Source organism: Protopterus annectens, chromosome 12.part0, assembly GCF_019279795.1.
Source record: "Protopterus annectens isolate FY-2018-M chromosome 12.part0, PAN1.0, whole genome shotgun sequence".
Taxonomy (NCBI): domain Eukaryota; kingdom Metazoa; phylum Chordata; order Ceratodontiformes; family Protopteridae; genus Protopterus; species Protopterus annectens.
Window position 1 is genome coordinate 453,351,348 of NC_056746.1, and position 25,755 is coordinate 453,377,102.

At 45.0% G+C, this 25,755-nt stretch overlaps 1 protein-coding gene across 4 annotated transcripts in view; it reads right to left on the reverse strand.

Moving 5' to 3' along the window:
• Window positions 1–25,755, reverse strand: part of SNX8 (sorting nexin 8) — a 1,131,155-nt gene that overhangs the window by 766,889 nt on the left and 338,511 nt on the right. For all 4 annotated transcript variants that reach the window (XM_044089560.1, XM_044089557.1, XM_044089558.1 and 1 more), the window contains one exon: window positions 23,788–23,905. In XM_044089560.1, coding sequence (XP_043945495.1) covers window positions 23,788–23,905 — 118 coding nt within the window. The remainder of the gene's footprint in view (window positions 1–23,787; window positions 23,906–25,755) is intronic.

Consider the following 25,755-nt stretch of genomic DNA (forward strand, 5'->3'; position numbering starts at 1 on the left):
TGACAGGAGCCAGTCGTCGAGATACGGAAACACCTGGAATCCTTGACGTCTCAGGTGAGCCGTGACCACTGCCATGCATTTGGTGAACACTCTGGGGGCTGTAGTGAGACCAAAGGGCAGGGCTCTGAACTGGAAATGACTGGACCCCAGCCGAAAGCGGAGAAATCTCCTGGAGCGTCTGTGAATTTTGATGTGATAGTACGCATCCTGAAGATCTATTGAGCACATCCAGTTGTCCTTCTGTAAGAAGGGCAGAATCGACTGAAGAGTGACCATTCGGAATCTTGTCTTCCTCACAGACTTGAGTCTGCTGAGATCCAATATTGGTCTCCAGTCTCCCGTTTTTTTGGGGACCAAAAAGAACCTTGAGTAGATTCCGGGCTCTGAATGGTCTGTTGTAACTGGCTGAATGGCTCTTTTTTGCAGTAGTTTTGAGACTTCTAACTCTGCAATTTCCCTTAGACCGGGTGGTACATCTGGAAGGGAATTTGAGGGAAAAGGACTTTCCTCGAAAGGAATTATGTAACCCTTGGATATGATCGACTGTACCCATCTGTCTTGAGTGAGGGAATGCCAGGCTTCTGGGTACAGTGATAATCTTCCCCCGACTGCCTCCAAGGAGGGACAGCCGGGCAACATCTCAGGGATGCTGAAAGGGCTTGTCAGAGAGAGGCTCTCTGTTTCCCTGGTTTTTTGGACCCCCTCTGCCTCTAGAGCGGCGTCTGTTGTTGTTACCCCCTCTGCCTCTAGGGGTAAACTGACCACGTGAATCCGGCGTGACTCCTTGAGATTTGCGGAACCACATTTTGCCACCTTTCTGTCCTTTGGGGTAAGGTCTAGAAGGGGTGGAAAAACGGACTCCTACGGCAGAAAGAGTCTTGCCGTCCTGCTCACACCTGGTCAAAGTTTCCTTCACTTGAGGGCCAAACAAGGCTGACCCATCAAAGGGAGAATTTGTGAAGGACGCCTTAAAGGGATCTGCAAAGTCACATAGCCGCATCCAGGCTTGGCGTCTAAGAGCCACACCTGTACCTGCGGCCCTACTCGCTCCATCAGCAGCATATGATATTAGCCGCATGGAGGAGTTTACAATGGAATTAAGGGTTCCTAGCTGCGAAGCAATTTTTTCCTGAGCTCCTGCAGCTGTAGGATCCTGAACAACATCACCTAGCTCCTTAAGGATATCCCTTTGGAGTCTGGTGAAGTGACATAGGTAATTCAGCGAACGCATAGCAAAGGTCGCTGAGGAAAACATCCGCTTACCGTACCTATCCATGGTCCTAGAGTCCTTATTAGGAGGATGGACGGGTACGGAAGGATGAGCAAGTTCCTTTTTGGTGGCAGCAGCCACCACCATGGCATCAGCGGGGACACCCTTAGTGAGGAATTGCTTATCACACGGGGCAGTGATAAATTTTGAAGGCCTCCTAGGGACTGGCTCTACAGAGTCAGGAGCTGCCCACGCCTTTCGGGCAATAACCTGCATAAGGGGGTCGAAAGGCGGAGACACCCAGGAGGTGGAGGGCCGAGATCCAAACGCCTCTAGGTATACCGACTCATCCTCAGAGGGATTGTTGGTGGGCCAGTTTCCCCTCTGTCTAAGGAGTTCTAGGATGTCTGAGAAGGAGACATCCTCAGAGGGGGATCTTCGGGATCCCTCTGACTCATCAAAGTCAGTATCTCAAGTGATAGACTCGGGGGAGTCTACATCTTTCCTCTTACAAGTCCTCTTCCTAGGAGGATCTCCCGAAACATCAGGAGAATCCTCGGAAGAGGGGGAAATTCCCAATGGGGAAACCTGAGGCGGAGGATCTCTGGGTCCTGTAGCAAGAGAAGTGGCAGAGATGTCAACAGGCACTATAGAGGGAGGAGCTAAGGGAACAGACTGCTGAATGATACCAGTGGCCAGCACACTCTTCATCACCTCGAATGCTCCCCTCCCAGGCAGGTCCGAGAGAACCCGTTCAAGAGCTAGGAACTCCAGGGACCACCGAAAGGGAAGTCTCCGAGGCAGATGTCGGAGCAGAGCTCACCAAGGCCGAGGCTCCAAGGGGAAGAGCGGGCTCGGACAAGGGTCCGATGCCACTCACCCTCGGAGGAGACCATGGAAGCCCGGCCACTGAATCCCTCTAAGGAAGGTCTCGAAGAGGAGATAAGAGTAGAGGCTGAAGGAACAGAAGGGGGTATCTGTCCTGCAGCCGTAGCAGTAACCATTCCCGAAGACTCCAACTCCAAGCTCTGGGGTAGAGTTGAAGGAGGAACTGCAACGGGGTGTGGACCAATAGTCGTCTGTTGAGACTGACTATGTAACATTTGGGCCAGTGCCTGTGACTTAAGTAATCTACTGACCACTCTCTCTAAGTCATGGTCAGAAAGCCTGGATGACCTTGAAGATCGGCTCCGATGGCTCCGTTCCGAGAGGAGAGGTGAAGCCGGAGCCGAAAGTATCGGCTCCAAGGAAGGAGACCTCGACCTCTTCCTCGAAGGAGCCATCGGAACCGATGAAACTATTGAACCTGTCGGAGCCGACAACTTATCGGAGCCGACAGGTAGCCTCGATGCATCGGCTCCAGCCGAGCAGATACAGCCACAAAGTAACGGTGTCGGTGCCGATCGGCGCCGACACCGATGCCTGAGCCACATGGTGGTCGGAACCGATCGGAGCCGACACCGAAGTGGTCGATGCAGAATCGGCACCGATAGCCATCGGTGCCGAAGGCTTAGTTAAGCCAGAATCGGCTCCAGCCGGAGCCGATCTCGACTCAGAACTAGTCGGAGCCGAGGCCGCAGGCTTTGACACAGAAGCCTGGGCCTTGGAAGACTTGGCAGTCTTGGATGGAGCCGACTTAGCCGGAGAGCCCTCCGGCTTAAGAAGGCCCCTGAGTATTAATTTATTTCTTCTTTCCTGCAGGACTCTCTGGCTGAAAGAATGACATATAGCACAGGAGTCCTGCAGGTGAAGAGGCCCCAGGCAATACAGGCAAGAAGTGTGACCGTCTGTCAGAGACATCTTCTGACAGCACGAGTCACACTTCTTAAAGCCTGAGACCCTTTCTATTGACATGGTGTAACACAAGCACACACACACACCAGTCAAGAAATTAAATTAAATATACCAAAAAGGTATAACTAGAAACACACACACCCTAACTGGGGGGGGGTGGGGGGGTGGGATGGGTAAAGTTTGACTAAAAAAATAAGAAGAGACAGGGAATTTTCTGTCAGAAAATGTTTAAAACTAAATTAAAACTAATAATAAAGGGTTTTTTTGTTAAAGGGGGCTAAAATAGTAAAGTATCAAATCACTTACCAGGAGCTGGTAAAAGGAGGACCTCATCAGCGAAGCGGCAAACGAGATCTGGGTACTTACCGCCTTGCATCATGGGATATGGGGCTGCCTCGAGCTGGTAAAAGTGACTCTCGAGCTTAGCAAGTGCCGAGTCGGAGCCGAGGATTGGCTCCGAACCCATCAAGCAAGAATGAAGGCGAGATTGACAACTTAACATTTAGCCTTAGAGTAGTTCTTGAACATTCCAAGGTTATACAGGATTTTGGGCTTTATTTTTCCATTGAAGGAGACCATTTTGCTGGTCTGACCATACCAGAGAGGACATAACACTAGAGAGCGTGCAGCACTCTCCCATATTATTGAGGACCAGATCTAGTATGGTCAGCATACTGACAATCTGTTCCAGGGAGTCTGTGTTTATAAAATTCAGGAATCTCTGTGCCTGCACAACTGTTGTACATGATTCTCAATTAATATTGGGGTAATTAAAGTTATCCATGAATATGGTACTGTGGTAGATTGTGAATGTTTCCAATGAGCTTAAATATATATTATGGGTTTTCTGGGTCACAGAAGAGGACCTACAGCTTGCAAGAAGTGGTATGGTTCATAGGATGGTACTAGCCTATTGGCCCTAGGGCCTATACAAGCCTAGCCATAACAATTCACTGGATATTTCTTCCCACAATATTTACTTCCCTGGACCCTGTCTAGCAGGGTGACTGACATGATCCCGGGGTGAATTTCTTATCTCCCATCCAATCATCAAGGTTCCTTTTGAAGGAGGCCAAGGAGGCGCTTGACATGTATGGCCAGTCTATTCAAGAGTATGGGGAGTCTCTGTGTCAGGAACCTATCTCTCCAGCATGTTTTGTTCATTGTGATGACAATGTTTAGATCCCTGGAGCGTGTGGCTCTGAGGGATTCGCATTTCTTTAAGTGGAGTATGTCCAACAGCTCAGGGTTTGACATGGCCTTGTATGTTAAGCAGTAATCGCCTCTCAGTAGACGATATGCCACAGAGTTTTTTTAGATGGTTAGCATAAGGCATCTGCTTTAGGCTTGTGATTCTTTTAGTGAGGTATTTCTGTGGCCTTTCCAGCTGTTGCAGATGTCTTGTGAGGTACATACCAAATGGGGCGTTGTTCTCTAAAATGGGTCTAATGAGGGTTAAGTACAGTGGGACAATTACCTCCTTTTTTTTGGATGAAAAGCCCTTAGTGATGAGGTGTGCCACATAGAAGGATTTCCTGAATGTTGTGGCAATGTGGTTATCGAAGGTGACACCACTGTCCACCTGTGTCCTTAAGTCTCTCATCACACTTTCGGTGTTTAGTGTACTTCCACCTAAGTGGTAATTCATGGGTACATGGTTTTTCCCAAAGGGGATAACTATACATTTCTTGGCATTAAGCTTAAGCACATGGCTCTGGCACCAAGCATCTGTTTCTGTAAGGCCCTTTTGTAGAATATTCACATCATTTGGGGAGTCAGTAATGGCTCCCAGTTTGCAATCATCTGCAAACTTTGTTAGCCAGAGTCTCTTAGCGTTGGCCTGTACTTCAGAGAAGTGGATGCCAAACAAGAGCGGTCCCAGGACTGAACCCTGAGGTACTCCACTTGTCTGGAGCTGAATTTGGAGTCGGCTACTTTTACAGTCTGTGTTCTGTCAGTAGGTCAGCTGGCAACCCATCGAGTGATGTAGGGATTTATGCCCAGCTTAGTAAGTTTATCTATAATTCCAGAGTGGGGGATGGTGTTGAAGGCCTTGGCGAGGTGCAGATAGGCTGTGTGGACCGCTTTACCCTTGTCCACAGCTCTGGACCCTGATTCGAAGAAGTCAATCAGGATCAGGAAACAAGATCGGCCCTTCACGAACCCAAACTGGGTGGGATCAGTGTGTGAAGGTTGCCAATGTCTTTGTTTACAAGTTCCATGATAATGCATTCTATGCCCTTGCAGATCAGGCTAGTCAGACTGATGGGACAGTAGTTCCCGGGATCCAAGGTGGAATCCTCCTTGTGGAGTGGGATAACTGTAGCTGTGTGCCACTCAGTGGGCAAGAAGCCTGAGGTGAGGCTATGATTAAACATGACACTTAGGTGAGGTGCCAGTTAATTTTGTAGTTCATGTAGTACACAGCCCGGGATGTCATCTGGTCACATGGATGCTGTATTCTTAGCTTTGGAGAGTGCGGTTTCTACCTGTGTGGCTGTGATTACCAGAATTTGGCAATCTTTTGGTATTGAGATGGGCCCTTTAGGGGGTGAGAAGGGGGGTAAAGTTGGCACTAAATCGATCTGCCAGGATATTGGCAATATCCTTAGGATCAGTATATTTAATGCCATTCTGCTGTAGCTCAGAGCAGATCTGAGCATTGTCATTTAGATTCTTGACATAATTATAGAATGCCTTGTGGTTGTCTTTGAAATCTTCGGCAATTTTATTTTCGTAACTAGCTTTGGAGGATTTTATGAGCGATCTCAGCTTCTTACTGAGGCTGGTAAGGGAGTTTTTTGCATCCTGGGATTTTCCTCTTTAATGCAACAGTTTCTTTCTTCTGTTGTACAGTTTTTTTTATGGCATATGACCACCAGATTGGCTTCCTTTTTTTGGAGGACAGCGTCTTGGTTCTATTTGGGATGGCATGATTCATGCCCGAGTGGATGTGCTCGTACAGTGCCTTAGTGTAGGATTCAGCAGCTCCTGTCTGCATGGGTGTCATGAAGTTTGTCACTTCTGACTTGAGAAGCATGAAGTTAGCTTTGGAAAAGTTTTTTACGGAGGTTTCCTTACTGGGGGGTGGGGGTGGGATGTGGATGTCAAGGGTGATTTGCTTATAGTCAGACCTGACCAATGAAGGGGTGACCACTGTTGTGGAGCATCTATCTCCCATTCTGGTAATGACCAGGTCTAGGATATTGGATTCTCTGATGGGACAATGGCTTAGTTGATCCAGGGCATTGGAATTTATGAATTCCAAGAACAGTTGGGAAAAGGTGTTGGTACCCGAGTAGTTTTCCCAGTTAATGGCAGGGTAGTTGAAATCACCCAGTATTAGGGTGTTTGGTTGTATCTTAATATTTTTCAGTATGTTCAGAAAGGAGTAGTGAGAATCTTGGGGCATGGTGGGGGATCTGTAGCAAGCTACAATATGGATTGCAATCTTACCTAGTATTAGTTGCACCTGGAGAATTTCAGATGCATTGTGTTGGACAACTAGACTGGAGGTGTAAATATGGACACTCCTCCACCTTTAGTGATTCGGTCCTGGTTTGGTGGCCGAAAAGTGTGGTAAGAGTTGTAGCCTGGTGTTGCAGGGGTGCTCTCTAGAGCCTTGAATCAGGTCTCAGTTACTGCACAGATATCGATGTTCTCCATTTTTAGGAGTGCCTTGAGAGAGTACATTTTGAGGTTTAGACTTCTAGCATTGAGTAGCATTACCTACACCTTGGGATTTTGCCTCTGGCGATTTGAATATGGAGAAGCTCAAGTGCATCATCCTGTTTGACCAGCCTTGAGGTATATTTATTTTTGATGGAAATTGAAACACCTCCACCTTTAGTCCCTGTCTGTGTAGTAGATGGTCTAAATGTGTACTTTGCACTGCCAGGTGTGCTCTCCTCAGCTTTAAACCATGTCTCAGTGACTGTAAAGATGCCAGCATTCTCTAGGGTGAAAAAAGCTTATAGTGAGTGGAGTTTCATGTTTAGACCCCTAGCGTTGAGTAATAACACCTTTAGATTCATTATGCCAGAAGTACTTTCAGTCTGGCATTGCCTAAAAAAGGCATTAAGGGGGAGGACAATGTTTTAGCTAATATTCAAAAGCCTAGAGGGAAGAGGTGCAGACCATCCCTGGCAAAGTAGCATGGCCTGCTGACCATCTTCTTTCATGCTGACAAATACTGACACCAGAAACAAAAACAATTATTAAAGTCAGTCATCTTCTGTTCATACTGTAGCATCATCCTTGGAAAAGGTAAAATGCTGCTCAATGCTAGGCTCATACCATCCTGGAACACATATTCTAAAAGCTTGATGTCTCTCTTCATACAGTCTAAGGAGGTTAAGTCTCAGATCATTTACACCAACATGGACTTTAACAGAGTCAAACTAGTACTTGTAGTCCAGTGACCTGTGTGTATGTAATGCATAAGCAACTGGCCATGACTCTCCTTACTCAGTTTGGTGTCAGGGACATTAGTGTCTCTTACAATGGAGGTTCAATGACCAGAATGTTGGCCTCTGTGTTGGCTTGCCTTATGGGCTTAGAGGCTCCATGAGATGTGGCTGTTATGTGGTGATGTGGGTGCTGTTTTGAAAGTGTGCATTCAGGGGTGCTGAGAGTATTTATTATGTGTACTTCATCTAGGAGGTTTTTCAAGTTTACGAAGGTTATATTTAAATACCTCAGCATATGTGGGTCTAAGTGTCTGCTTTGTGCTGTGTGTGAAGGACGCAGCGTGTGTACTACTGACAGCCTGACTGACATTAGTATTGCTTTTATGTGACAGCTTTGCCTCCAGTGACATTGTATAAATACATCTCTCACATACATCATCAGTTTGAGAATTTGCTGGCTGTCGGTAAACATTAGGCAACTTGTACATTGCCAAAGGCTGGTCATATCCGGCAAGCTGGTAATAGAGATTTTGGGAAAGTTCATATCCATGGCAACAGACCCTTTTTTTTAATGATTAGACAGTTGTGGTAACAATGTAATGTTTGGAGTATCTGGTTTACAACACTGGGGACAGTGCCCACTGCAAACTAGTTGCCCTATGTGCAACTACATACTGGTAAAACTTCAAGGGTGTTTTTACAAGAAAAAATGTCAACTCAAGGTGCCTATAATTTATACAGGGCAATGCCAAACACTTGGAAGGAAACTAAAAGTAAACCCTGATGGCTTGTAGATAAAGTTTTAGGCAGATAATTTGAAGTTAGGTCAGACAGCAGCTAATCAAGCAGTACTTCATGAAAAGAAAGAATTAGCTTTGTTAAGAATGATGAAAAGAGGGAATTCACCTGGTTGGCTACTACTAGTGCTGGTCTCACCACAGGTTTGTGCTAATGGGATAAAATAACCCTTTGCTTTTTCTCTCATCAGAAGCAAAACAGTAGCACCAATACTTGAATGTACTGCAGTTACTCAATTCAGGCCAACACCATATTCAAGGGCGATTTCAACTATCCCACACCACAAACTGGGATACATACACAACCACTAACTTGCAGGCTCAAAGACTCCTGGATTTATGTCAATGCAAACACCCTGGAACAACTAGTCTGCACACCTACTAGAAGACCAAATATCCTGGATCTGACACCCATAAATATGAGGGATTGTTGCACCCCCACCTTGTGTAATGTCAGATCAGATCACAGAGCAGTAACAGCTGAAATAAATATAAAGGCTGAACTCCCAGCAAACCCCAAAACCTTTAATAACTTTTCCAAGGCTAACTGCCTCCTATTAAGTGAAGGAGTAGCTAAATTCCAAGCCCCCCCCCAACTCAGAGAACATGATGGCCTATGCAGAAGCATTTACGAAGACCCTGTACCAGCATGTAAATAACTGCATAAAGACAACAGCACCAAACTGAAGTAAACTTGGGACAAACCCTAAAAACAAGCTCCCCTGGTGGACCCCCAGTATAAATAGGTTATACACCAAAAGAAAGAAAATCCTGACAATAAAAGGAAAGGCTAAGCCCAAAAGACAAAAAACTCCCTTCAGCAGTCTCAACAAGGAAGTCAGGGAACTAATCAGAAACACCAAAGCCAAGTTTGAGGTAAAAATAGCCTCCCAGTTTAAGGATAACCATAATGCATTTTTCAATTATGTATGCAGGCTTTAAGGGAACACCCAACAGTGCGCTGAACTAACAGTAAATGAAACTTCCTATACTGAACTAGGTGATACAGCAAATTTGCTAACTAATACATTTAGCTCCAATTTCAACCCCCTATCATCTCTAGCCGCCCCCCCCCCCCACAAGAAACACAGTCTACTACTTCTCCACAGTCACTAAAGAACAGGTCCTCACTGTACTCTCCAGAGGTAAAAACACTATCAGTGGGTCCTGATAATATCCTAGGATGTCTCCTAAATAGCTTGAAACATGACCTGTCAGGCCCATCAGAATCTCTATTCAACCACTGCTTCCAGACAGGCTCCATTCCTATGGAATGGAGGACTGTAACTATCATCCTTCGACACAAAGGCGGACCATCAACAGACCCATAAGTTTGACTAGTCTTACATGCAAGATCATAGAAAGAATTAGTGTGGAAATGATAGACAAAGACATAAAAAATATTCAAACAGTGGACTCCTCTCTGTTTGGTTTCAAGGGCAGGTCATGCCTACTAAACTTGGTGGACTTCTTCGAGAAGGTCACTAGAGCCATGGACAAGGGCAAAATGGTACAGGCTACCTTTGACACGGCAAAGGCATCTGATAATATCTCACTCGTATTATAAATATACTCACAAATTTTAGGCATAAATCCTTAGCCAGCCAAAGGATAGCCAAATGGTCACAGATCTTGGATATGGATTCTCCTAAGAGGCCTGTTACTAGTGGTGTTTAAAAGAGTTTGGTACTGGGACCTTTCCTTCTCTGAAGTCAAGCAAATGTAGATGGCCTCTGGATGACCAGATTTGCTGAGGACTGCAAGCTGGGTGCAATTACTGAATCCCCCAAAGATATAGATATCCTCCAAGAAGGTCTGAGACAGAAAAATAACTGGTGTCAGAACCATGGCCTAAAACTCAATGCATAATCATGCCCTTTGGGAATACACCAACCCTGCAAATTACAACACTAATAACACATCCCTAAGGGTAGACTAAGCGGTAAGGGACTCAGTAGCTCAGGTTGACAGTAACCTGAACTTTGATCACTATCTGTCCATGGCAGTGAAAAAATCCTTGAATGTGGCACAACTTACAAGTAAGGACATGGCATCCAGATCTCAGATCATCATAGTCCCACTATACTCAGCTCTCATTAGGCCAACAATTGAGTACAATGCACCCTTTGGCATGTACCTGACCAGGCAACTGCAAAAGCTGGTGCAGCCAGAGGTTCTTCTCTAAAAGAATACAGGGTGTAAATATGTCCTATGCGGACTTCCTCAAACCAGTGTCCTTGCACTCTGTCTCCTACAGACTACTGAGGGGCGATCTATGCCTAACCTACAAGACATTCTCTGCTACACATTTTCAAAACAAACTGCACTAGAATTACCCAATCTAAGGAGCTAAACCTTTTTTGTGACAAACAAAACATGCTGGAGGAACAGGTATATGTCTCAGAGATTATCCACTCTCTGGAACAGACTCCCCCCATTCATGTGAAACTGAATTTCAAACACAATTTAGACCAATGGATGAGAAATCTAAAATTCACCCCCTATCTTGATGCCTGCGGCCCTTATGAACAGAGGCAGTTTGTAGAAGCCCTAAGGCACAAGCACATACCAAAGCCATTCTAGCGTGTGGGCACTGATAACTGGGACACGAATGGCTAGGCTTACAAAGGCTTTAGGACTATTAGCCTAATAACCATCTATGATCCCATGATCAATCCCAAGATAAGAATCAAACCACATGCTCTTTGGTGATCAATAGTCTTGTCCCAGATGATGGAGGGGGTCTATAGGGTTGTTGCAGCTTTTTCCTGGTAGACACCTTGAATAGAAACCAGACCAATCAGGAAGATCCACCACACTCCCTGAACAATCAACGATGATCAGAATCAATGCCCCCTGCTCAATCTCTCACCAGCAGTAAAATATGCAAAAATTCAAACGGTCACCTAAGAAGCAGTTATTGCTTTCTGATGATCAGCAATCCCCAGGAAATAATGTTCATATGCTCCTTCTCTCACCAGAAGCAAAACAGAAGCACTAATCCCAAGTTGAATACTGAGAAGCAGAATACAGGCTCTTCAATAATTGCTGGTTTTGGACTAGATGTTGTAGATATTAAAGGGAATATGGAAAAAATTGTTTAATCCTAAGTGTTGTAAGTTAGATATTAAAGAGAATATGATATTGTGTGTAAACCTGAAGTGGTCCTGGGGACCAAAGATTACTCAAACAGCTGAGTGGCTTGATCAGGGCAATCATATCTTTTATATGCATGTGCTTGTGTCCGTCCTTGGTGACCACACTCCTTGCAATTTTATCCCACATGAAAGTGCTCCACAAGCAAAGTCGGAGGCATCTGTGGTGACTGACTGCTTTGGTATGGAGGGGGTACCTAGATTGAAGGATATTTACTTACATTCATAGGTAAATACTAGGCTATTTGCTCTTCTGGGTCATTTCACGCCTAGACAATTTTCCTTGAAGGTGACAATCAATTCCTGTACCTTGTATCTGTGAGGTAAACACCTTAACCATTATGCCAACCCCCCAGTGACTTCTCTTTTAGCAAACCCAGCACTGGGGTTTGAAAAGACAAAGGATGTTGGTGCTGGGATCAACGAGACTTCAGATACCACTGTATCTTCCTCATGTTGAGTCTTGTCAGAGGTATCATAAGAATCATACATGTCATGAAACCCAAAATCCTACGGTATTCTATATTAGAGACAGAAGTCTGAGTGACAAACCTTAGAAACATATTTTCCTGTGGTAGAAAAGCTCTTTCGACTAAGGTGTCTAGCTAACAACCCCAGGAACACAATCATGTGTGAAGTTTTCCCCCCAAAGGAAAATTATCCGTTTAGCAAAGGAACAGCACAAGTGAACACCGATCCTCGAAAGCCTCAGGAGGTGCATACTCTTCAGGAGCAGGAAAGCTGTGATGGGCTTGGCTCCCAAACCTGTATTTTTAGTCGGCTCAGCTCAAGTAAACTGACAGTTTGGGAGCATGGAAGGCATGCTGAAGCTTTGGAAGTTTATTGGATGTTATATCCTATGCAATAGCTTAGGCTACTTCAGCAGTGATCAATATGATCAACGCAAGTAATTCCCAATGTACCTAGCAATGTCCTTCGATCCTAAAACTCCAAGTCTGGTCAACTACAGAAACAATACTCTGGTTCTTGTATCTTTAGCAATCCCTAGTACTGCTTGAGCTTTCACAGAAACTCAAGGAATTCTCCACGAAATGTCCTCCAGGTGTGGCTAACCTTAGCATGCCAACAAAGGTATCGGCAAAGGAGATGCTGCTGTAAAATAATGACTCCACTGAAATCAGTCAGCAGAATTCCTAAGCACTTAGAAAATTACTTGAAATCTCTGTACTTGGGAGTCATTTTAAAAACAATGACCATTCCTCAAGTTATGAGGATGAAGTATTAAGTAATTCTGAAGACATGAAAAAAAAAAAGCCAGGAAATCCACTAAAAAAATTAACACGCAGCCACAACAACCTTCAAAAATTTGGAAGGCAGAACACACAAATATTTGCAGAGTCCTGAAAAACTGTAGCATTCAAGTTCTGGAGTCATCACATCTTACGGAATAAACCGGTCATCCTTTTAAAAAGAAAACAAAGCTGAACAGAGAAAGTTTAAATTAGCTGTAAATAACTCATAATATAAGTGGACAACATTCTATATATAATAAAAACTAATGCTGCTGCTGATTAAAAGGTGCAACATTAAAACTGTTTTTATACTGCTCAGATTATGAAGAAAATAATGGTATAATAGCACACAACTAAAGAATTGCAGTGGGACGTGAAATTAAAAGTTATGTACTTACCATAACGAAGAATCTGTGTTGTCCATTTTCATTCTTCCTCACTGATGGGTCTCAGATCCGATTCAGCCACTTCTTCCAAACTTAGTCTCAGAGTCTCCAGCTCCTCCTCCTTCCCATAATGCACCACACATTCTCTAACTCCCCAGATTGAGTTTACTGCCCTATAGTATAATAGGTTCAAGTAATATAATAGATAATAGAAGAAAATCTAAGCTCAAACCCAGAACCTAAAGGTTCTGTATTTCCTCTAAGAACTTTTCAAAGGCACAAGGCCGGGGGGTGGCAGGGAGGGATGTGAGGAAGAATGAAAATAGACAACACAGATACTTAGAGTAAGTACATAACTTTTAAATCTAATGTTGTCCTTTTCATTTTTCCTCACTGATGGGTCAAAGTCCCCACCTACGTAACTCTGGGTGGTCCTCAACGAAGGATGTGCCGGGGCACAGTCGAGCCAAAGGATGCCCTCCACCTAGAAATAATATCCAACTTATAATGAGAGACAAAGGTGCGAGTCTTAGACCAGGTGGCTGCAGCACAAATGTTATCAATTGCGGTCCTGGAAGAGAAGGCAGATAATGTAACCATAGTTCTGGTGTAATGGGCCTTGGCTAGTTGAGGTAAAGAAATACCTTTTTGTGAATACATGAGGGAAGTACAATCTAAAATCCATTTGGCTAAGGTAATCTTAGAAACTGCACAACCTGAGTCGTTTGTTAAGGAGACGACAAACAGCTGATCAGATTTCCTACACTTTTTTGTCCTGTGGAGTTAAAGATATAATTGCCTGTGAACATCTAAAAGTGCAAGGTATATTCGCTTTAGTTTAAAAAATTGGGGAACACTGATTGATGTTGGATTCCATGTCTACCTTAGGCATAAAACAGGGGTTTGTCCTTAATGATACGCTGTCTTTATGAAAAATGATGCAAGGAGGTTTCACTGACAAGACTTGAAACTCTGAAGCTCTGAAACTCTCTTAGCAGAAGTAATTGCTACTAGAAAATTTTTTTTTTCCAGGAGAAACACTTCATGTCACAGCTATCAACCGGCTCAAAGGGCTTCTAGGCAAGTCCTTGCATCACTAACGTGATCCCCCAAAGGAGTAGGGTCTTTAATCGGGTAGTGAAAAAGAAAAACGCCCTTCAAAAATGCCTTGCATAATCGGGATGAGAAAAGAGAGGAAGATCCCTTCCCACATGAAAACTGGATATGGCAACCAGTTAAAGCTTAATGCTGGAGAAACTGGCTCCCTCTTGAAAATGATTACTAAGGAAAAGGAGCACAGCTGAAGTGGGATTTGAAAAAGGGTCAATATTCTCTTTAGAAGCTCAGACAGAAAATCTCTTCACTTACTGCTGCAGACCTTTTTTTGTGAAGTCCTCTGAGATACCAAAATTATATCAAAGACTGAACAGGCAAGCCTGGACTGACCTTTTTCCATGCGGTCAAGCTTAGAGTACGGACATTGGGGGGGGGGGGGACTGAATGTTTGATGGATGGGATATGAGATACTGTCTGGGATCTACTATCCAAGGCGGATACTTCAGATGAGACCAAAGAAAGGGGAACCATACCTGATGAGGCCAGAAAGGGGCAATAAGGATAACTGAGCTCTTCAGCATGTTGGCTTTCTATAGGAATTTCAGGATCAGAGGAAGAGGAGAGTAAGCATAAAAGAGACACTGGCCAATTGTGGACGAAAGCTTCCCTCAGTGACCCACCCTTCAGGGGAGAACAGACCAAAATTGTTGTTGCACTTGTAGTTCTGGGGAGAGGCAAAGAGGTCGAAACAAGGTTGGCCTCAAAAGCCAAAAATTGTGTTTGCTACTGACTAAGGGACCACTAGCGAGTAGTCAGACTAGATCTGCTAAGCCTGTCTGCTAGCAAGTTGGTTTCCCTGGAATGTGTGCTGCAACCAGAAAGCGGACTGAAGATATAGCCCATTCCCAAACTCTCATGGCCTCCCTGCATAACAGGTACAAACGGGTTCCTTCTTGATGTATCAGACTACTGACATTGTCTGTATGAACTGCAATTGTCCCAAGAGGGAGAATGTTCTGAAAGGCTTGCAGTGTTAGAAGGACTGCCCTTACCTCTAGGATATTGATATGCAGATTGGTCTCAATGGATGACCACATGCCTTGGATCATCTTCCCTCGGTAATGCCCCATTCCACCTTAACTACACTGGGAAGTGTCTGTGGTCACTATGGCTATCAGGGCGGGAAGAGAAAAGGGTCTGCCTAGAAACAGTTTGTCTGATTGCATCCACCAATGCAGATGATTTCTGAATACGGAAGACAATTTTATGGGGAAATGACAATGCTTGGTAGAGAATGAACAATTGAACTGCTATTGTCCACTGGAGTACTCTCACGAAGAACCTCGCTAATGGAAGTAGAACGACAGCAGCTGCCGTTGAACCCAGAGCCCACAGTATTAATTCTGCTGGCAAAGAAGACATATCCAATACTTCCTGAACCTGTTTTCTTAGAGATACTATGCGATGCCTCTGTAAGGACATCACTTGTGTAATTGTGTTCAACTGTGTTGCTATCAATTCTAAGTTTTGTACGGGGATCAAGTTTGACTTCTCTGGATTTATCGTGATGCCCAGATGTCTGAAGGTATTTACTAGATACTTCCTAGACTAAAGCAGCAGATGTTTTGTTGGTACAGAGGGAAGCCAATCATCTAGAAGATTCCAAAGGAGAGAGCGCAGAGCCAACCATGGATCCAAGGCCTTCAGACAGAACTGGACCCAAGACATCGAGGGCCAGAGTTCCAAAAGGAAGTGAAAGATTTGACAAAGCTGGAGCTTAGGCAAGCCCCCAGAGCCAGTGCAGACATCTCGGGTCTAGGATCTACTCTAATCCAAAAAGAAGGGGGAAGGGCTGGTCAGGGACTCAGTTGTATTGGGGAAGGGAACATCCTTGGATCCAACCTCAACTCTCTCAAGAAACCAGGGTCTTGGGTTTCCGAAACCAAAGGACGGATCAGAAAGGAAGTCAGCTAAGTAGGAGATGGAGCACCCAAGGATCCTAGATGGGATGGAGATGGCAGGATCCCCCATCTGGATCGACACCCACAGGAACTTCCACATCATCCTGTTCATATCAGGTTCAGAGAGTCTTCTGGAAGAGGAGATGCCAAGGAAGCATGCCTGGCTTTGGTCGGTGTCTGAAAAAACTTTACTGAAGAACTGGTGAGAATGGTTCTACTTGAAAAGTAGGTAGTCAAGTCCATATCATAGGTTCTGAAGAAGTTTTCCATGGCTACGAACAGTCCCTAGAATAGGCAGCGGGGGATCTGTTGGAGCCCGTTTGCTTCGAGGGGGTTTAAGCACCTGATACAGAGGATGCAGGTAGAATGCCTTGCAAGATTAATTTGTTTCGGCAGTCGGCCAAGGCCCAGGGCTTAAAGGCCGCACACATCAAGTAGTCAGAATCTAAATGACCTGGTCCTATGCAACAGACCTCCTTCTTGTGGGCATCCAAATTCGGGATCTTATAACCACAACAAGTGCATTGTTTAAATCCCATAGGTTTGTCAGCCATAATGGGGGGAACCTAAAGGAAATTACAGCAATAACAAAAAGAACAACCATAACAGCAGTAACAAAAGGAACAACAACTATAACAGCAGTACACTCTAAGATAGCAAAAAGTTTTTTTTTTTTTTTTTTAAAATCAGGAAAAAAGCGTCAGCGGCACAAAAAGATAGAACTAAGATCGCTAATGGCTCTCAAGAGTTAAATGAAGGGGAGAAAAATTAGAAAACCAGTAATATGATAAAAGGTACAACTATATTAATATCTACACAGTCTATTTTGGGAAAGAAACTTATCTTAACAACTGGTAGTCTTGAGACTCCGAAATCAAGTCTGAACATGACGAGCAGCAAACGAGATCTGGGGAGTTAGAAAAGGTGTTGTGCATTATGGGAAGAGGGAGGAGCTTGAGACTCAGAGCTGAAGTCTGGAAGAAGCAGACGAATCGGATCCAATGTCAGATCAGAGACCCATCAGATTCTCCGATAGAGAAGGAAGCAAAGAAATCTGTCTGTGATGTACTTGTTAAAAAAAAAAAAAAGGTTCATGCACTAATCAGGCATCTGTAAAAATGCTGTAAGTGACTGCAACTGTCTAGAAGAACCAAGGAAACTGTTAAGAGTGTTGTAGAGAATGAAGACCAGAAAGAGGAGAAGTAACCCAAATATAGAAGTTATGTTCTTACCATAACGTTCCATGTTAGTTGTCTTCTTCTCGCCTTCTTCTTGCTGGATGGGTTCGGAGCCGACCTCGGCTCGACTAAACCACTCTAAAAGCTCGAGAGTTGGTTCCACCGGCTCGAGGCTCCCCTTATATCCCACAATGCTAGGCGAGAGTTACCTCAGATCTCGTTTGTAAGCTAACCCCAGCTTATAACAGTAACAGTATAACTGTAAAACAGAATCCACCTCTAACAACAGGAAGAAAGAAGGGTGACCTACATCCTGAACCAAGAAATATGCATAATAGCATATGACTAAGAAAGAGGTGGTAGAAAGAGAGGTCACGATCACAACTCCTCTAGGTCTGTCCAGGCCGGGGGGAAGGAGGGTGGGGCCTTAAGAAGAAGGAAGAAGACAACTAACATGGAGCGTTATGGTAAGAACATAACTTCTATATGTTAAGTTGTCTATCTCGCCTTCATTCTTGCTGGATGGGACCGTCCCTAGCACCTTGTCCCGGGTGGCCTAACGGAACAGACTCCTGAGAACAGTGGAACCAAAGTTAGCTCTATGCCTAGAAGCTAAATCCAACTTATAATGAGAAATAAAAGTGTGAGGAGTAGCCCAAGTAGCCGCTGCACAAATGGTGTCAATAGGCAGTCTGTCTTGGAAGGCTAAAGAAGTAGCCAACGCTCTGGTGGAATGGGCTTTAGGTTTGTTAGGCAATTTCTGTTGTCTAATTTCATATACCAGGGAAATCAAAGATGTTAGCCATCTGGATAATGATACCTTTGAAACTGAAAGTCCCTTTCTGCTTTCCGCATAGGAGACAAACAGCTGATCAGATTTTCTGAATTGTTTCGTCCTATCCAAGTAGTACCTTAATTGACGATGAACATCCAGGCAGTGTAATTTTTGTTCAGACCTATTGGAATACTCTGGGAAAAAGACAGGGAGGTCAATGCTTTGGTTTAGATTTGATGTTGAAACCACCTTAGGCAAAAAGGATGGGTTAGTTCGTAAGGATACTCTGTCCTTATGGAACAAAAGATAAGGAGAACGACAACTGAGTGCTTGAAGTTCTGAAATTCTTCTAGCTGATGCGATAGCCACCAGAAAGAGAGTTTTCCATGATAATAATTTCAAGGAACAAGAAGCTGCAGGTTCGAAAGGGGAAAGAATCAAAGAAGCAAGAACTAAATTTAGGTCCCAAGGAGAAGGAGGATTTCTTATAGGAGGTCTGAGAAGAAAAACTCCTTTCAAAAAGGCTTTGCAAAGTTTGTGGGACATTAGGGCAGATTCAGAAATACCCACATGGAAGTTAGAAATAGCTGCCAATTGAACCTTAAGAGTAGATGGAGATGAACCTGCATGGAAGAGTTCAGCTAGAAAATCAAGGACTATTTGGATGGAAGCGGTGAAAGGATCTATGTCCTTTCCTTGTGCCCAATATGAGAAGCGTTTCCACTTACTGAAATAATTCTTCCGAGTGGAAGATTTATGGGAAGCTATCAATATATCTCTAACAGAGTGAGATAATTGAGGAAGCCTGGCTACGGTTGGAACTGGAGGAACCAAGCAGTGAGGTTCAGACAGCGGAGGGAGGGATCAAACTGACCCGACTTGTGTATCAAAAGATCTGGAACTAGGTCCAGATTCCACGGTCGCTCAAAAGAAATCGATGTAGAAAGGGGAACCACACTTGTCGAGGCCAGTAAGGAGCAATGAGGATCAATGAGGCCTTCTGAGCGATAGCTTTCTGTATTACTTGAGAGATCAGTGGGAAAGGAGGAAATGCATACAGAAGTCCCGGGGCCAAACTTGGACTAGAGCGTCCTGCTGGGTTGGCCTGGTAATCGGTATTGACTGAAATATTCTCTGCACTTGCTGTTTTCGCCAGTAGCATAAAGTTCGCACCAAGGCTGACCCCACTTGAGAAAATTTCTCTCACTACAGAGTCTTTCAGAGACCACTCGAGAGGCATCAGTATAGCTCTGGTCAACAAGTCCGCAATGTGATAGGACTTGCCGGGGATGTGCGTTGCTATCAGAAACGCTGAGAAGAAATGCCCATTGCCACAGTCTGAGTGCTTCTCGACACAGGGGTATGATCTGGTTCCACCTTGTTTGTTGATGTACCACACTACAGACATATTGTCTGTCTGGATTGCAATCGTTCCCAAGGGAAGAGAGTCTTGAAGGGCTTGCAACGCTAAAAGCACTGCTCTCATCTCCAGAACATTTATGTGCAAGTGGCATTCATTTGGTTGCCATGTGCCCTGGACTGTCCTGCCCTGATAATGCCCCCCCCACCCGATCAGGGAGGCATCCGTTGTCAGAGTAGCAACCGGAGGAGGTGGAACAAATGGTCTTCCGACAGGAGCTGGGGGAAGACATCCACCACATGAGATGCTTTTGCACGCTGCGTGATCATAATGGTGTGAGACATTGGAAGTTCCTGGTATGACCATTGAGTGAAAAGCATCCACTGAAGGATCCGCATGTGGTATCTGGCCAATGGAAGGAGAGGTATGGCCGCTGCCATGATTCCCAACACCTTTAGAACTAACCTGGCTTTGACTCTGTTGTTGTTGAGAAGAAGTGACACCAATTTGTGAATGTCTGATATCCTTTGGTTAGTTAGCCTTGCAGACATGTTTATAGTATCTAGATTTGCCTATGTAGGTAATAGTCGACAAGGCGACAAAACAGACTTTTCGCAATTTATTGAAATACCCAGTTTTGACAAGCCTTGAAAAGTATAATCTCTGGCCATCAGAAGGAGATGCTTGGTGGGAGCTGTGAGGAGCCAGTCGTCCAAATATGGAAACACCTGGAATCCTTGTCGTCTCAGGTGAGAAGCTACCACTGCCATGCATTTGGTAAACACCGGGGCAGTGGTGAGACCAAAGGGCAGGGCCCTGAACTGAAAATGACTGGTTCCCAGCCTGAAGCGGAGGAATCTTCTGGAGCGTCTGTTCATTTTATGTGATAGTACGCATCCGAAGGTCTATAGAGCACATCCAGTTTCCTTTGCCCAAAAGGGGAAGAATGGATTGCAGCGTGACCATCCGAAATCTTGTTTTCTTGACTGATTTGTTCAAGACACTGAGATCCAAAATGGCCTCCAGTCCCCTGTTTTCTTTGGAACTAAAAAGAACCTTGAGTAGATTCCAGATCCTTGTTGGTCTGCTGGCACTGACTGAATTGCTCTTTTTGCAAGCAGTTTTGAAATTTCCAAAGCTGCTATATCCCTTTGAGCGGGTGGAACATCTGGAAGGGATTTTTTGACTGATTTGGAAAGCGAAGAAAGGGGATAGAATAGCCTTCGGAAATGATGGACTGTACCCATTTGTCTTGAGTCAGGGATAGCCAGGCTTCTGGGTACAGTGACAACCTTCCCCCGACTGCCTCCGAAGATGAGCAGTCGGGCAACACCTCAGGGATGCAGAAAAGGCTTGTCAGGAAAGGCTCCCCGATTGCCCTGGTTCTGCGGACCCCCTGCCCCTAGGGCGTCTACCATTGTTATTCCCACCTCTGCCTTTGGTAGGAAAAGCGACTCTGTCGTCAGGCGAAGTCCCTTGAGATTGTTTACGGAACCACATCTTCCCACCCTTCTGGCCTTTGGGGTAAGGCCTAGAAGGAGTCAAACGGACTCCGAGGGCAGAAAGGGTCTTGCCATCAGTGTCGCACCTAGTCAGGGTCTCTTTCACTTGAGGACCAAAGAGATGATCCATCAAAGGGGAGTTCGTGAAAGACGTCTTGAAAGGGTCCGCAAAATTGCATAGCCGCATCCAGGCGTGCCTACGTAAGCTACACCTGTCCCTGCGGCTCTGCTCACTCCATCGGCCGCATAAGAGGAGGCATGGAGGAGTTGGATATGGAATTAAGGGTAGCCAGCTGCATGTTCATTTTTCTTGGAAACCGCAGCTGTAGGATCCTTTAACATTTCACTCGCTTCCTTGATCAAGTCCCTTTGAAGACGAGTGAAATGGCACAGGTAGTTCAGCGAGCATGGTAAATGTCGCTGAGGAGAACATCCGCTTCCGTACCTATCCATGGACCTAGATTCCTTGTTAGGTGGATGGACAGGCACTGAAGGATCAGCCAGTTCCTTCTTTGTGGCAGCAGCTACCACCATAGCATCCACAGAAACTCCTTTTGATAAAAATTGCTTGTCTGATGGAGCTGTGATGAACTTAGAGGGTCTCCTGGGAGTGGGGTCCACTGAATCAGGAGCCGTCCATGCCTTCTTAGCAACCACCTGCATGAGGGGGTCGAAGGGGGACACCCAGGAGGTGGAAGGGCGAGCCAACGCCTCAAGATACACAGATTAGTCCTCCGAAGGGTTGAGGGCTGGCCAATTTCCCCTCTGTTTCAGGATCTCCAGAATGTCTGCAAATGAGACATCTTCAGAAGGGGAGCAGGGGAACCCTCAGAATCATCCAGATCTGTGTCTGACGTGATAGACTCAGGTGAGTCCAATGTGTTTCCTCTTGCACTTCCTCTTCCGAGGGGCTCTTCTGCCAAATCAGGAGAGGCCTCGAAGAGGATGAAATCCCACAGGGGCTCCTGAGGAGCTGGCTCTCTGCGGTCCGGGATGAGGGAGTGAGTCGACTTACCTGAGGCAGCATAGAGGGAGGGGCGGAGCCGACTGTGGAGTAGAGCCAGGCTCTAACACACTCCGCATGACCTCGAATGCACCCCTGTCAGGCAGAGCCAGAGGTCCCGCTCGAGGAGCTAAGAACCCCCTCGGCACAGACAGTGATGGCTCGAGGTCGATGTCGGAGCCGAACTCACCAGCGCAAGCTCCGAGAGGGAGAGGGTGGGACAAGGGTCGATGCCACTCACCCCTCGAGCCGACGAGGGAAGTCCGGCGCCGAGATTCCTCCAAAGAAGAAACGGAGCGGCAGCGGGCGAAGACAATTGTCTCGGCTCCGAAGTAATCACAGTCTCGGTTCCGACGCGACCCGGCTCCGAACTCAAAAGAGTCGAAGGAGGAAAGAGTTGATGGACCGGGGCAGGCACCGACTGATGAGTCGGGCTCTGAAGCATCTGGGCTAGTGCCTCGGACTTAAGTAGTCGACTCACTACCCTCTGAAGGTCATGATCGGACAGCCTCGATGACCTAGAGGTGAGACCTTGGCTCCGTTCAGACAGCAGGGGAGATCCTGGAGCCGAATGAACGGAGCCAAGAGATGGTGACCTAGACCTCTTTCTAGTTGTCGGCTCCGAAGGTCTGGTCGGAGCAGACACCGGTACCTCAATAACCTCGGCTCCGGCGAGCGAGCCACAGAAACTGTGGACTGAGACTTATCGGCTCCAGCGGAGCCGATAAAGGCAAAGGTTGAGCAACGTGAGGTCTCGGCCCAGAAGCCGGCGGCGAACACCCCAATGCCCTAGAGGGCTTGGCTGTTGAAACTCAGAGGGAATCCTCTGGGTTCAATAAGCCTCTCAGAATTAACTTGTTTTTCTTTCCTGCAGGACCCTGGGGCTGAAGCCATGGCACACAGCACAGGAGTCCTGCAGGTGCAAAGGCCCCAGACAATAGACACAAGAAGTGTGGCGTCTGTCAGAGACATTTTCTGACAGCACGCATCACACTTCTTGAATCGAAGACCTTTGCTTCTTTAGACATTTCCTAACTGACAGGTGTACACAAACACACACCCAAACACACAAGTTATACCCTGTCAGGAAAAATAATAAATTTAGTAGTGATACTAGAATTTAAAGTACAATAAAATTAAAGTAAACTACACAAACACTCCACTAGGGAAGGAAGGCCTAAGGCCCAAAGGAAGAACCAAAGGTTCTTTGGTAAAAACGGAAATTTAGGGTCAGGGATAAAGTTTTGTGATCTACACTAACTAAGAAGAAATTTAACTTAAAGGGGTTAAAGAGTAACTTTTAGAAGAAAAAGTTAACACTCACCACGAACGCGTAGAAGCAACCAACCTCGAAGCTGTAGCGGCAGACGAGATCTGACGTAAGTCTCGCCTAGCATTGTGGGATATAAGGGAGCCTCGAGCGGTGGAACCAACTCGAGCTTTTAGAGTGGCAGTCGGGCGAGGTCGGCTCCGAACCCATCCAGCAAGAATGAAGGCGAGATAGACAACTTAACATGTAATGATTTTTCAGTTACAGTGACTCATCATAAAGATTAATTCCTGAAACAAAACATTTTTTTTTATTTTTTATGGCTATTATATAACAGAAAGGAGGGTCATATACTAAGTAAGCATTTATTTTTTAGCCACATATCTTAGCAACTGACCAATTAAAAATGAACCAAACAGAAATGTTTCATATAAAAGTATAAATTATTTTGGTATATTAAGTATTTTCAGTCTTTATTGCATCTAAATCAGGGATTAATATCCAACATTATTTCAGCAATGGACTACTGTTTCAAGTCCATTAAAAACAAAAGTGTGTATGTAAATATACATTATAAGATCAAACTTAACTTAGCAACCTTTACCATACTCCACGAGTAAGTAAACAACTTGAAGTGCAAGCACATCTTTAATAGTAAAATAACTACTGGATTATTACCTCCTAACACCTTTTTAGGAGGAAGAGCAGGCACCATCCTATATGGAAACCTCTGGAGCAAAACCTCATGGAAGACCACAAAATCACTGAATCTTCTGTACACCGAGGACTTCAATCTCTGTAAATAAATAATAAAGATGACACCATCTGCCAAGGGTACAAGTGAGTTAAGAAATAGAAAAGTTCAGAAAACTGCAATGAAACATTTACATTCAGCCACATAAACATAACCCGGTAACTAATCTAGTAAACAAATTTACAAAATAAAATAAAAACTAGCATTTTTATGCTAAATAAACTGCTCTTGCTAAAACTGGTGTAAAGAAATGACTAAGTTGCAAGTAAATGACAGATATTCACTACAGTATCAGGTGGCTTCATTTGGCAGATTAAATGCTTGCGTGAAGTTTTCATATTTTTTCAGAATCTTGGCATAAGCATTGTAAATCTAATATTCTGCTGGCTCAGCCCTGACAGAATTTTTTTTCATGTGCTGCTCTGCAAGGGCACACAATGAATGCAAAAATAGAAGTTATGTTCTTACCATAACGTTCCATGTTAGTTGTCTTCTTCTCGCCTTCTTTCTTGCTGGATGGGTTCGGAGCCGACCTCGGCTCCGACTCGGCCACTCTAAAAGCTCGAGAGTTGGTTCCACCGGCTCGAGGCTCCCCTTATATCCCACAATGCTAGGCGTATATTACCTCAGATCTCGTTTGTGAGCTAGGCCCAGCTAATAATAAAACCATAAATACTGGAAAGGGAAAATCCACCTCTATAAAAAAAAGGGAGAGGAAGGTGACCTGAAGCCTGATCCAGGAAAATATGCACAGCAGAGCATATACCTATAGCAATAGAGGTGGTAGAAAGGGAGGTCACAATCAAACTCCTCTAGGTCTGTCCAGGCCAGGGGGAAGGAGGGTGGGACGCAAGAAAGAAGGCGAGAAGAAGACAACTAACATGGAACGTTATGGTAAGAACATAACTTCTATATGTTAAGTTGTCTATCTCGCCTTCATTCTTGCTGGATGGGACCGCGTCCCTAGCACCTTGTCCCGGGTGGCCTATCGGAACAGACTCTTGATAACAGTGGTACCAAAGTTAGCTCTATGTCTAGAAGCTAAATCCAACTTATAATGTGAAATGAAAGTGTGAGGAGTAGCCCAAGTAGCCGCTGCACAAATGGTGTCAATAGGCAGTCTGTCTTGGAAGGCTATAGAAGTAGCCAAAGCTCTGGTGGAGTGGGCCTTAGGTTTGTTAGGCAGCTTTTGGTGTCTAATTTCATAAACAAGGGAAATCGGAGATGTTAGCCATCTGGATAGTGATACCTTGGAAACAGAAAGTCCCTTTCTGCCTTCTGCATAAGAGACAAACAACTGGTCAGTTTTTCTGAATTGTTTGGTCCTATCCAAATAGTACCTTAACTGACGAACATCTAGCCAATGCAATTTTTGTTCAGACCTGTTAGAATATTCTGGAAAAAACACAGGAGGTCAATGCTTTGATTTAGGTTAGGCAGAGGCTACTTTAGGTAAAAAAGACGGGTTGGTTCGTAAGGATACCCTGTCTTTATGGAACAACAGATATGGTGGTCGTCAGCTGAGTGCATGAAGTTCTGAAACCCTTCTAGCTGAAGTAACAGCTACCAGAAAGAGAGTCTTCCATGATAGCAATTTTAATGAACAGGAAGCTGCAGGTTGAAAGGGGAAGAATCAAAGAAGTGAGAACTAAATTAAGGTCCCAAGAAGGAGGAGGATTTCTTATAGGAGGTCTGAGTAGAAAAACTCCCTTCAAAAGGCTTTGCAAAGCTTGTGAGACATGATGGCAGAATCTGAAATGCCCACATGAAAGTTAGATATAGCTGCCAATTGGACTTTGAGAGTAGAAGGAGATGAACCTGTGTGAAAGAGTTCAGCTAGAAAATCAAGAACTATTTGGATGGGAGCAGTGAAAGGAGATGAACCCCTGCCC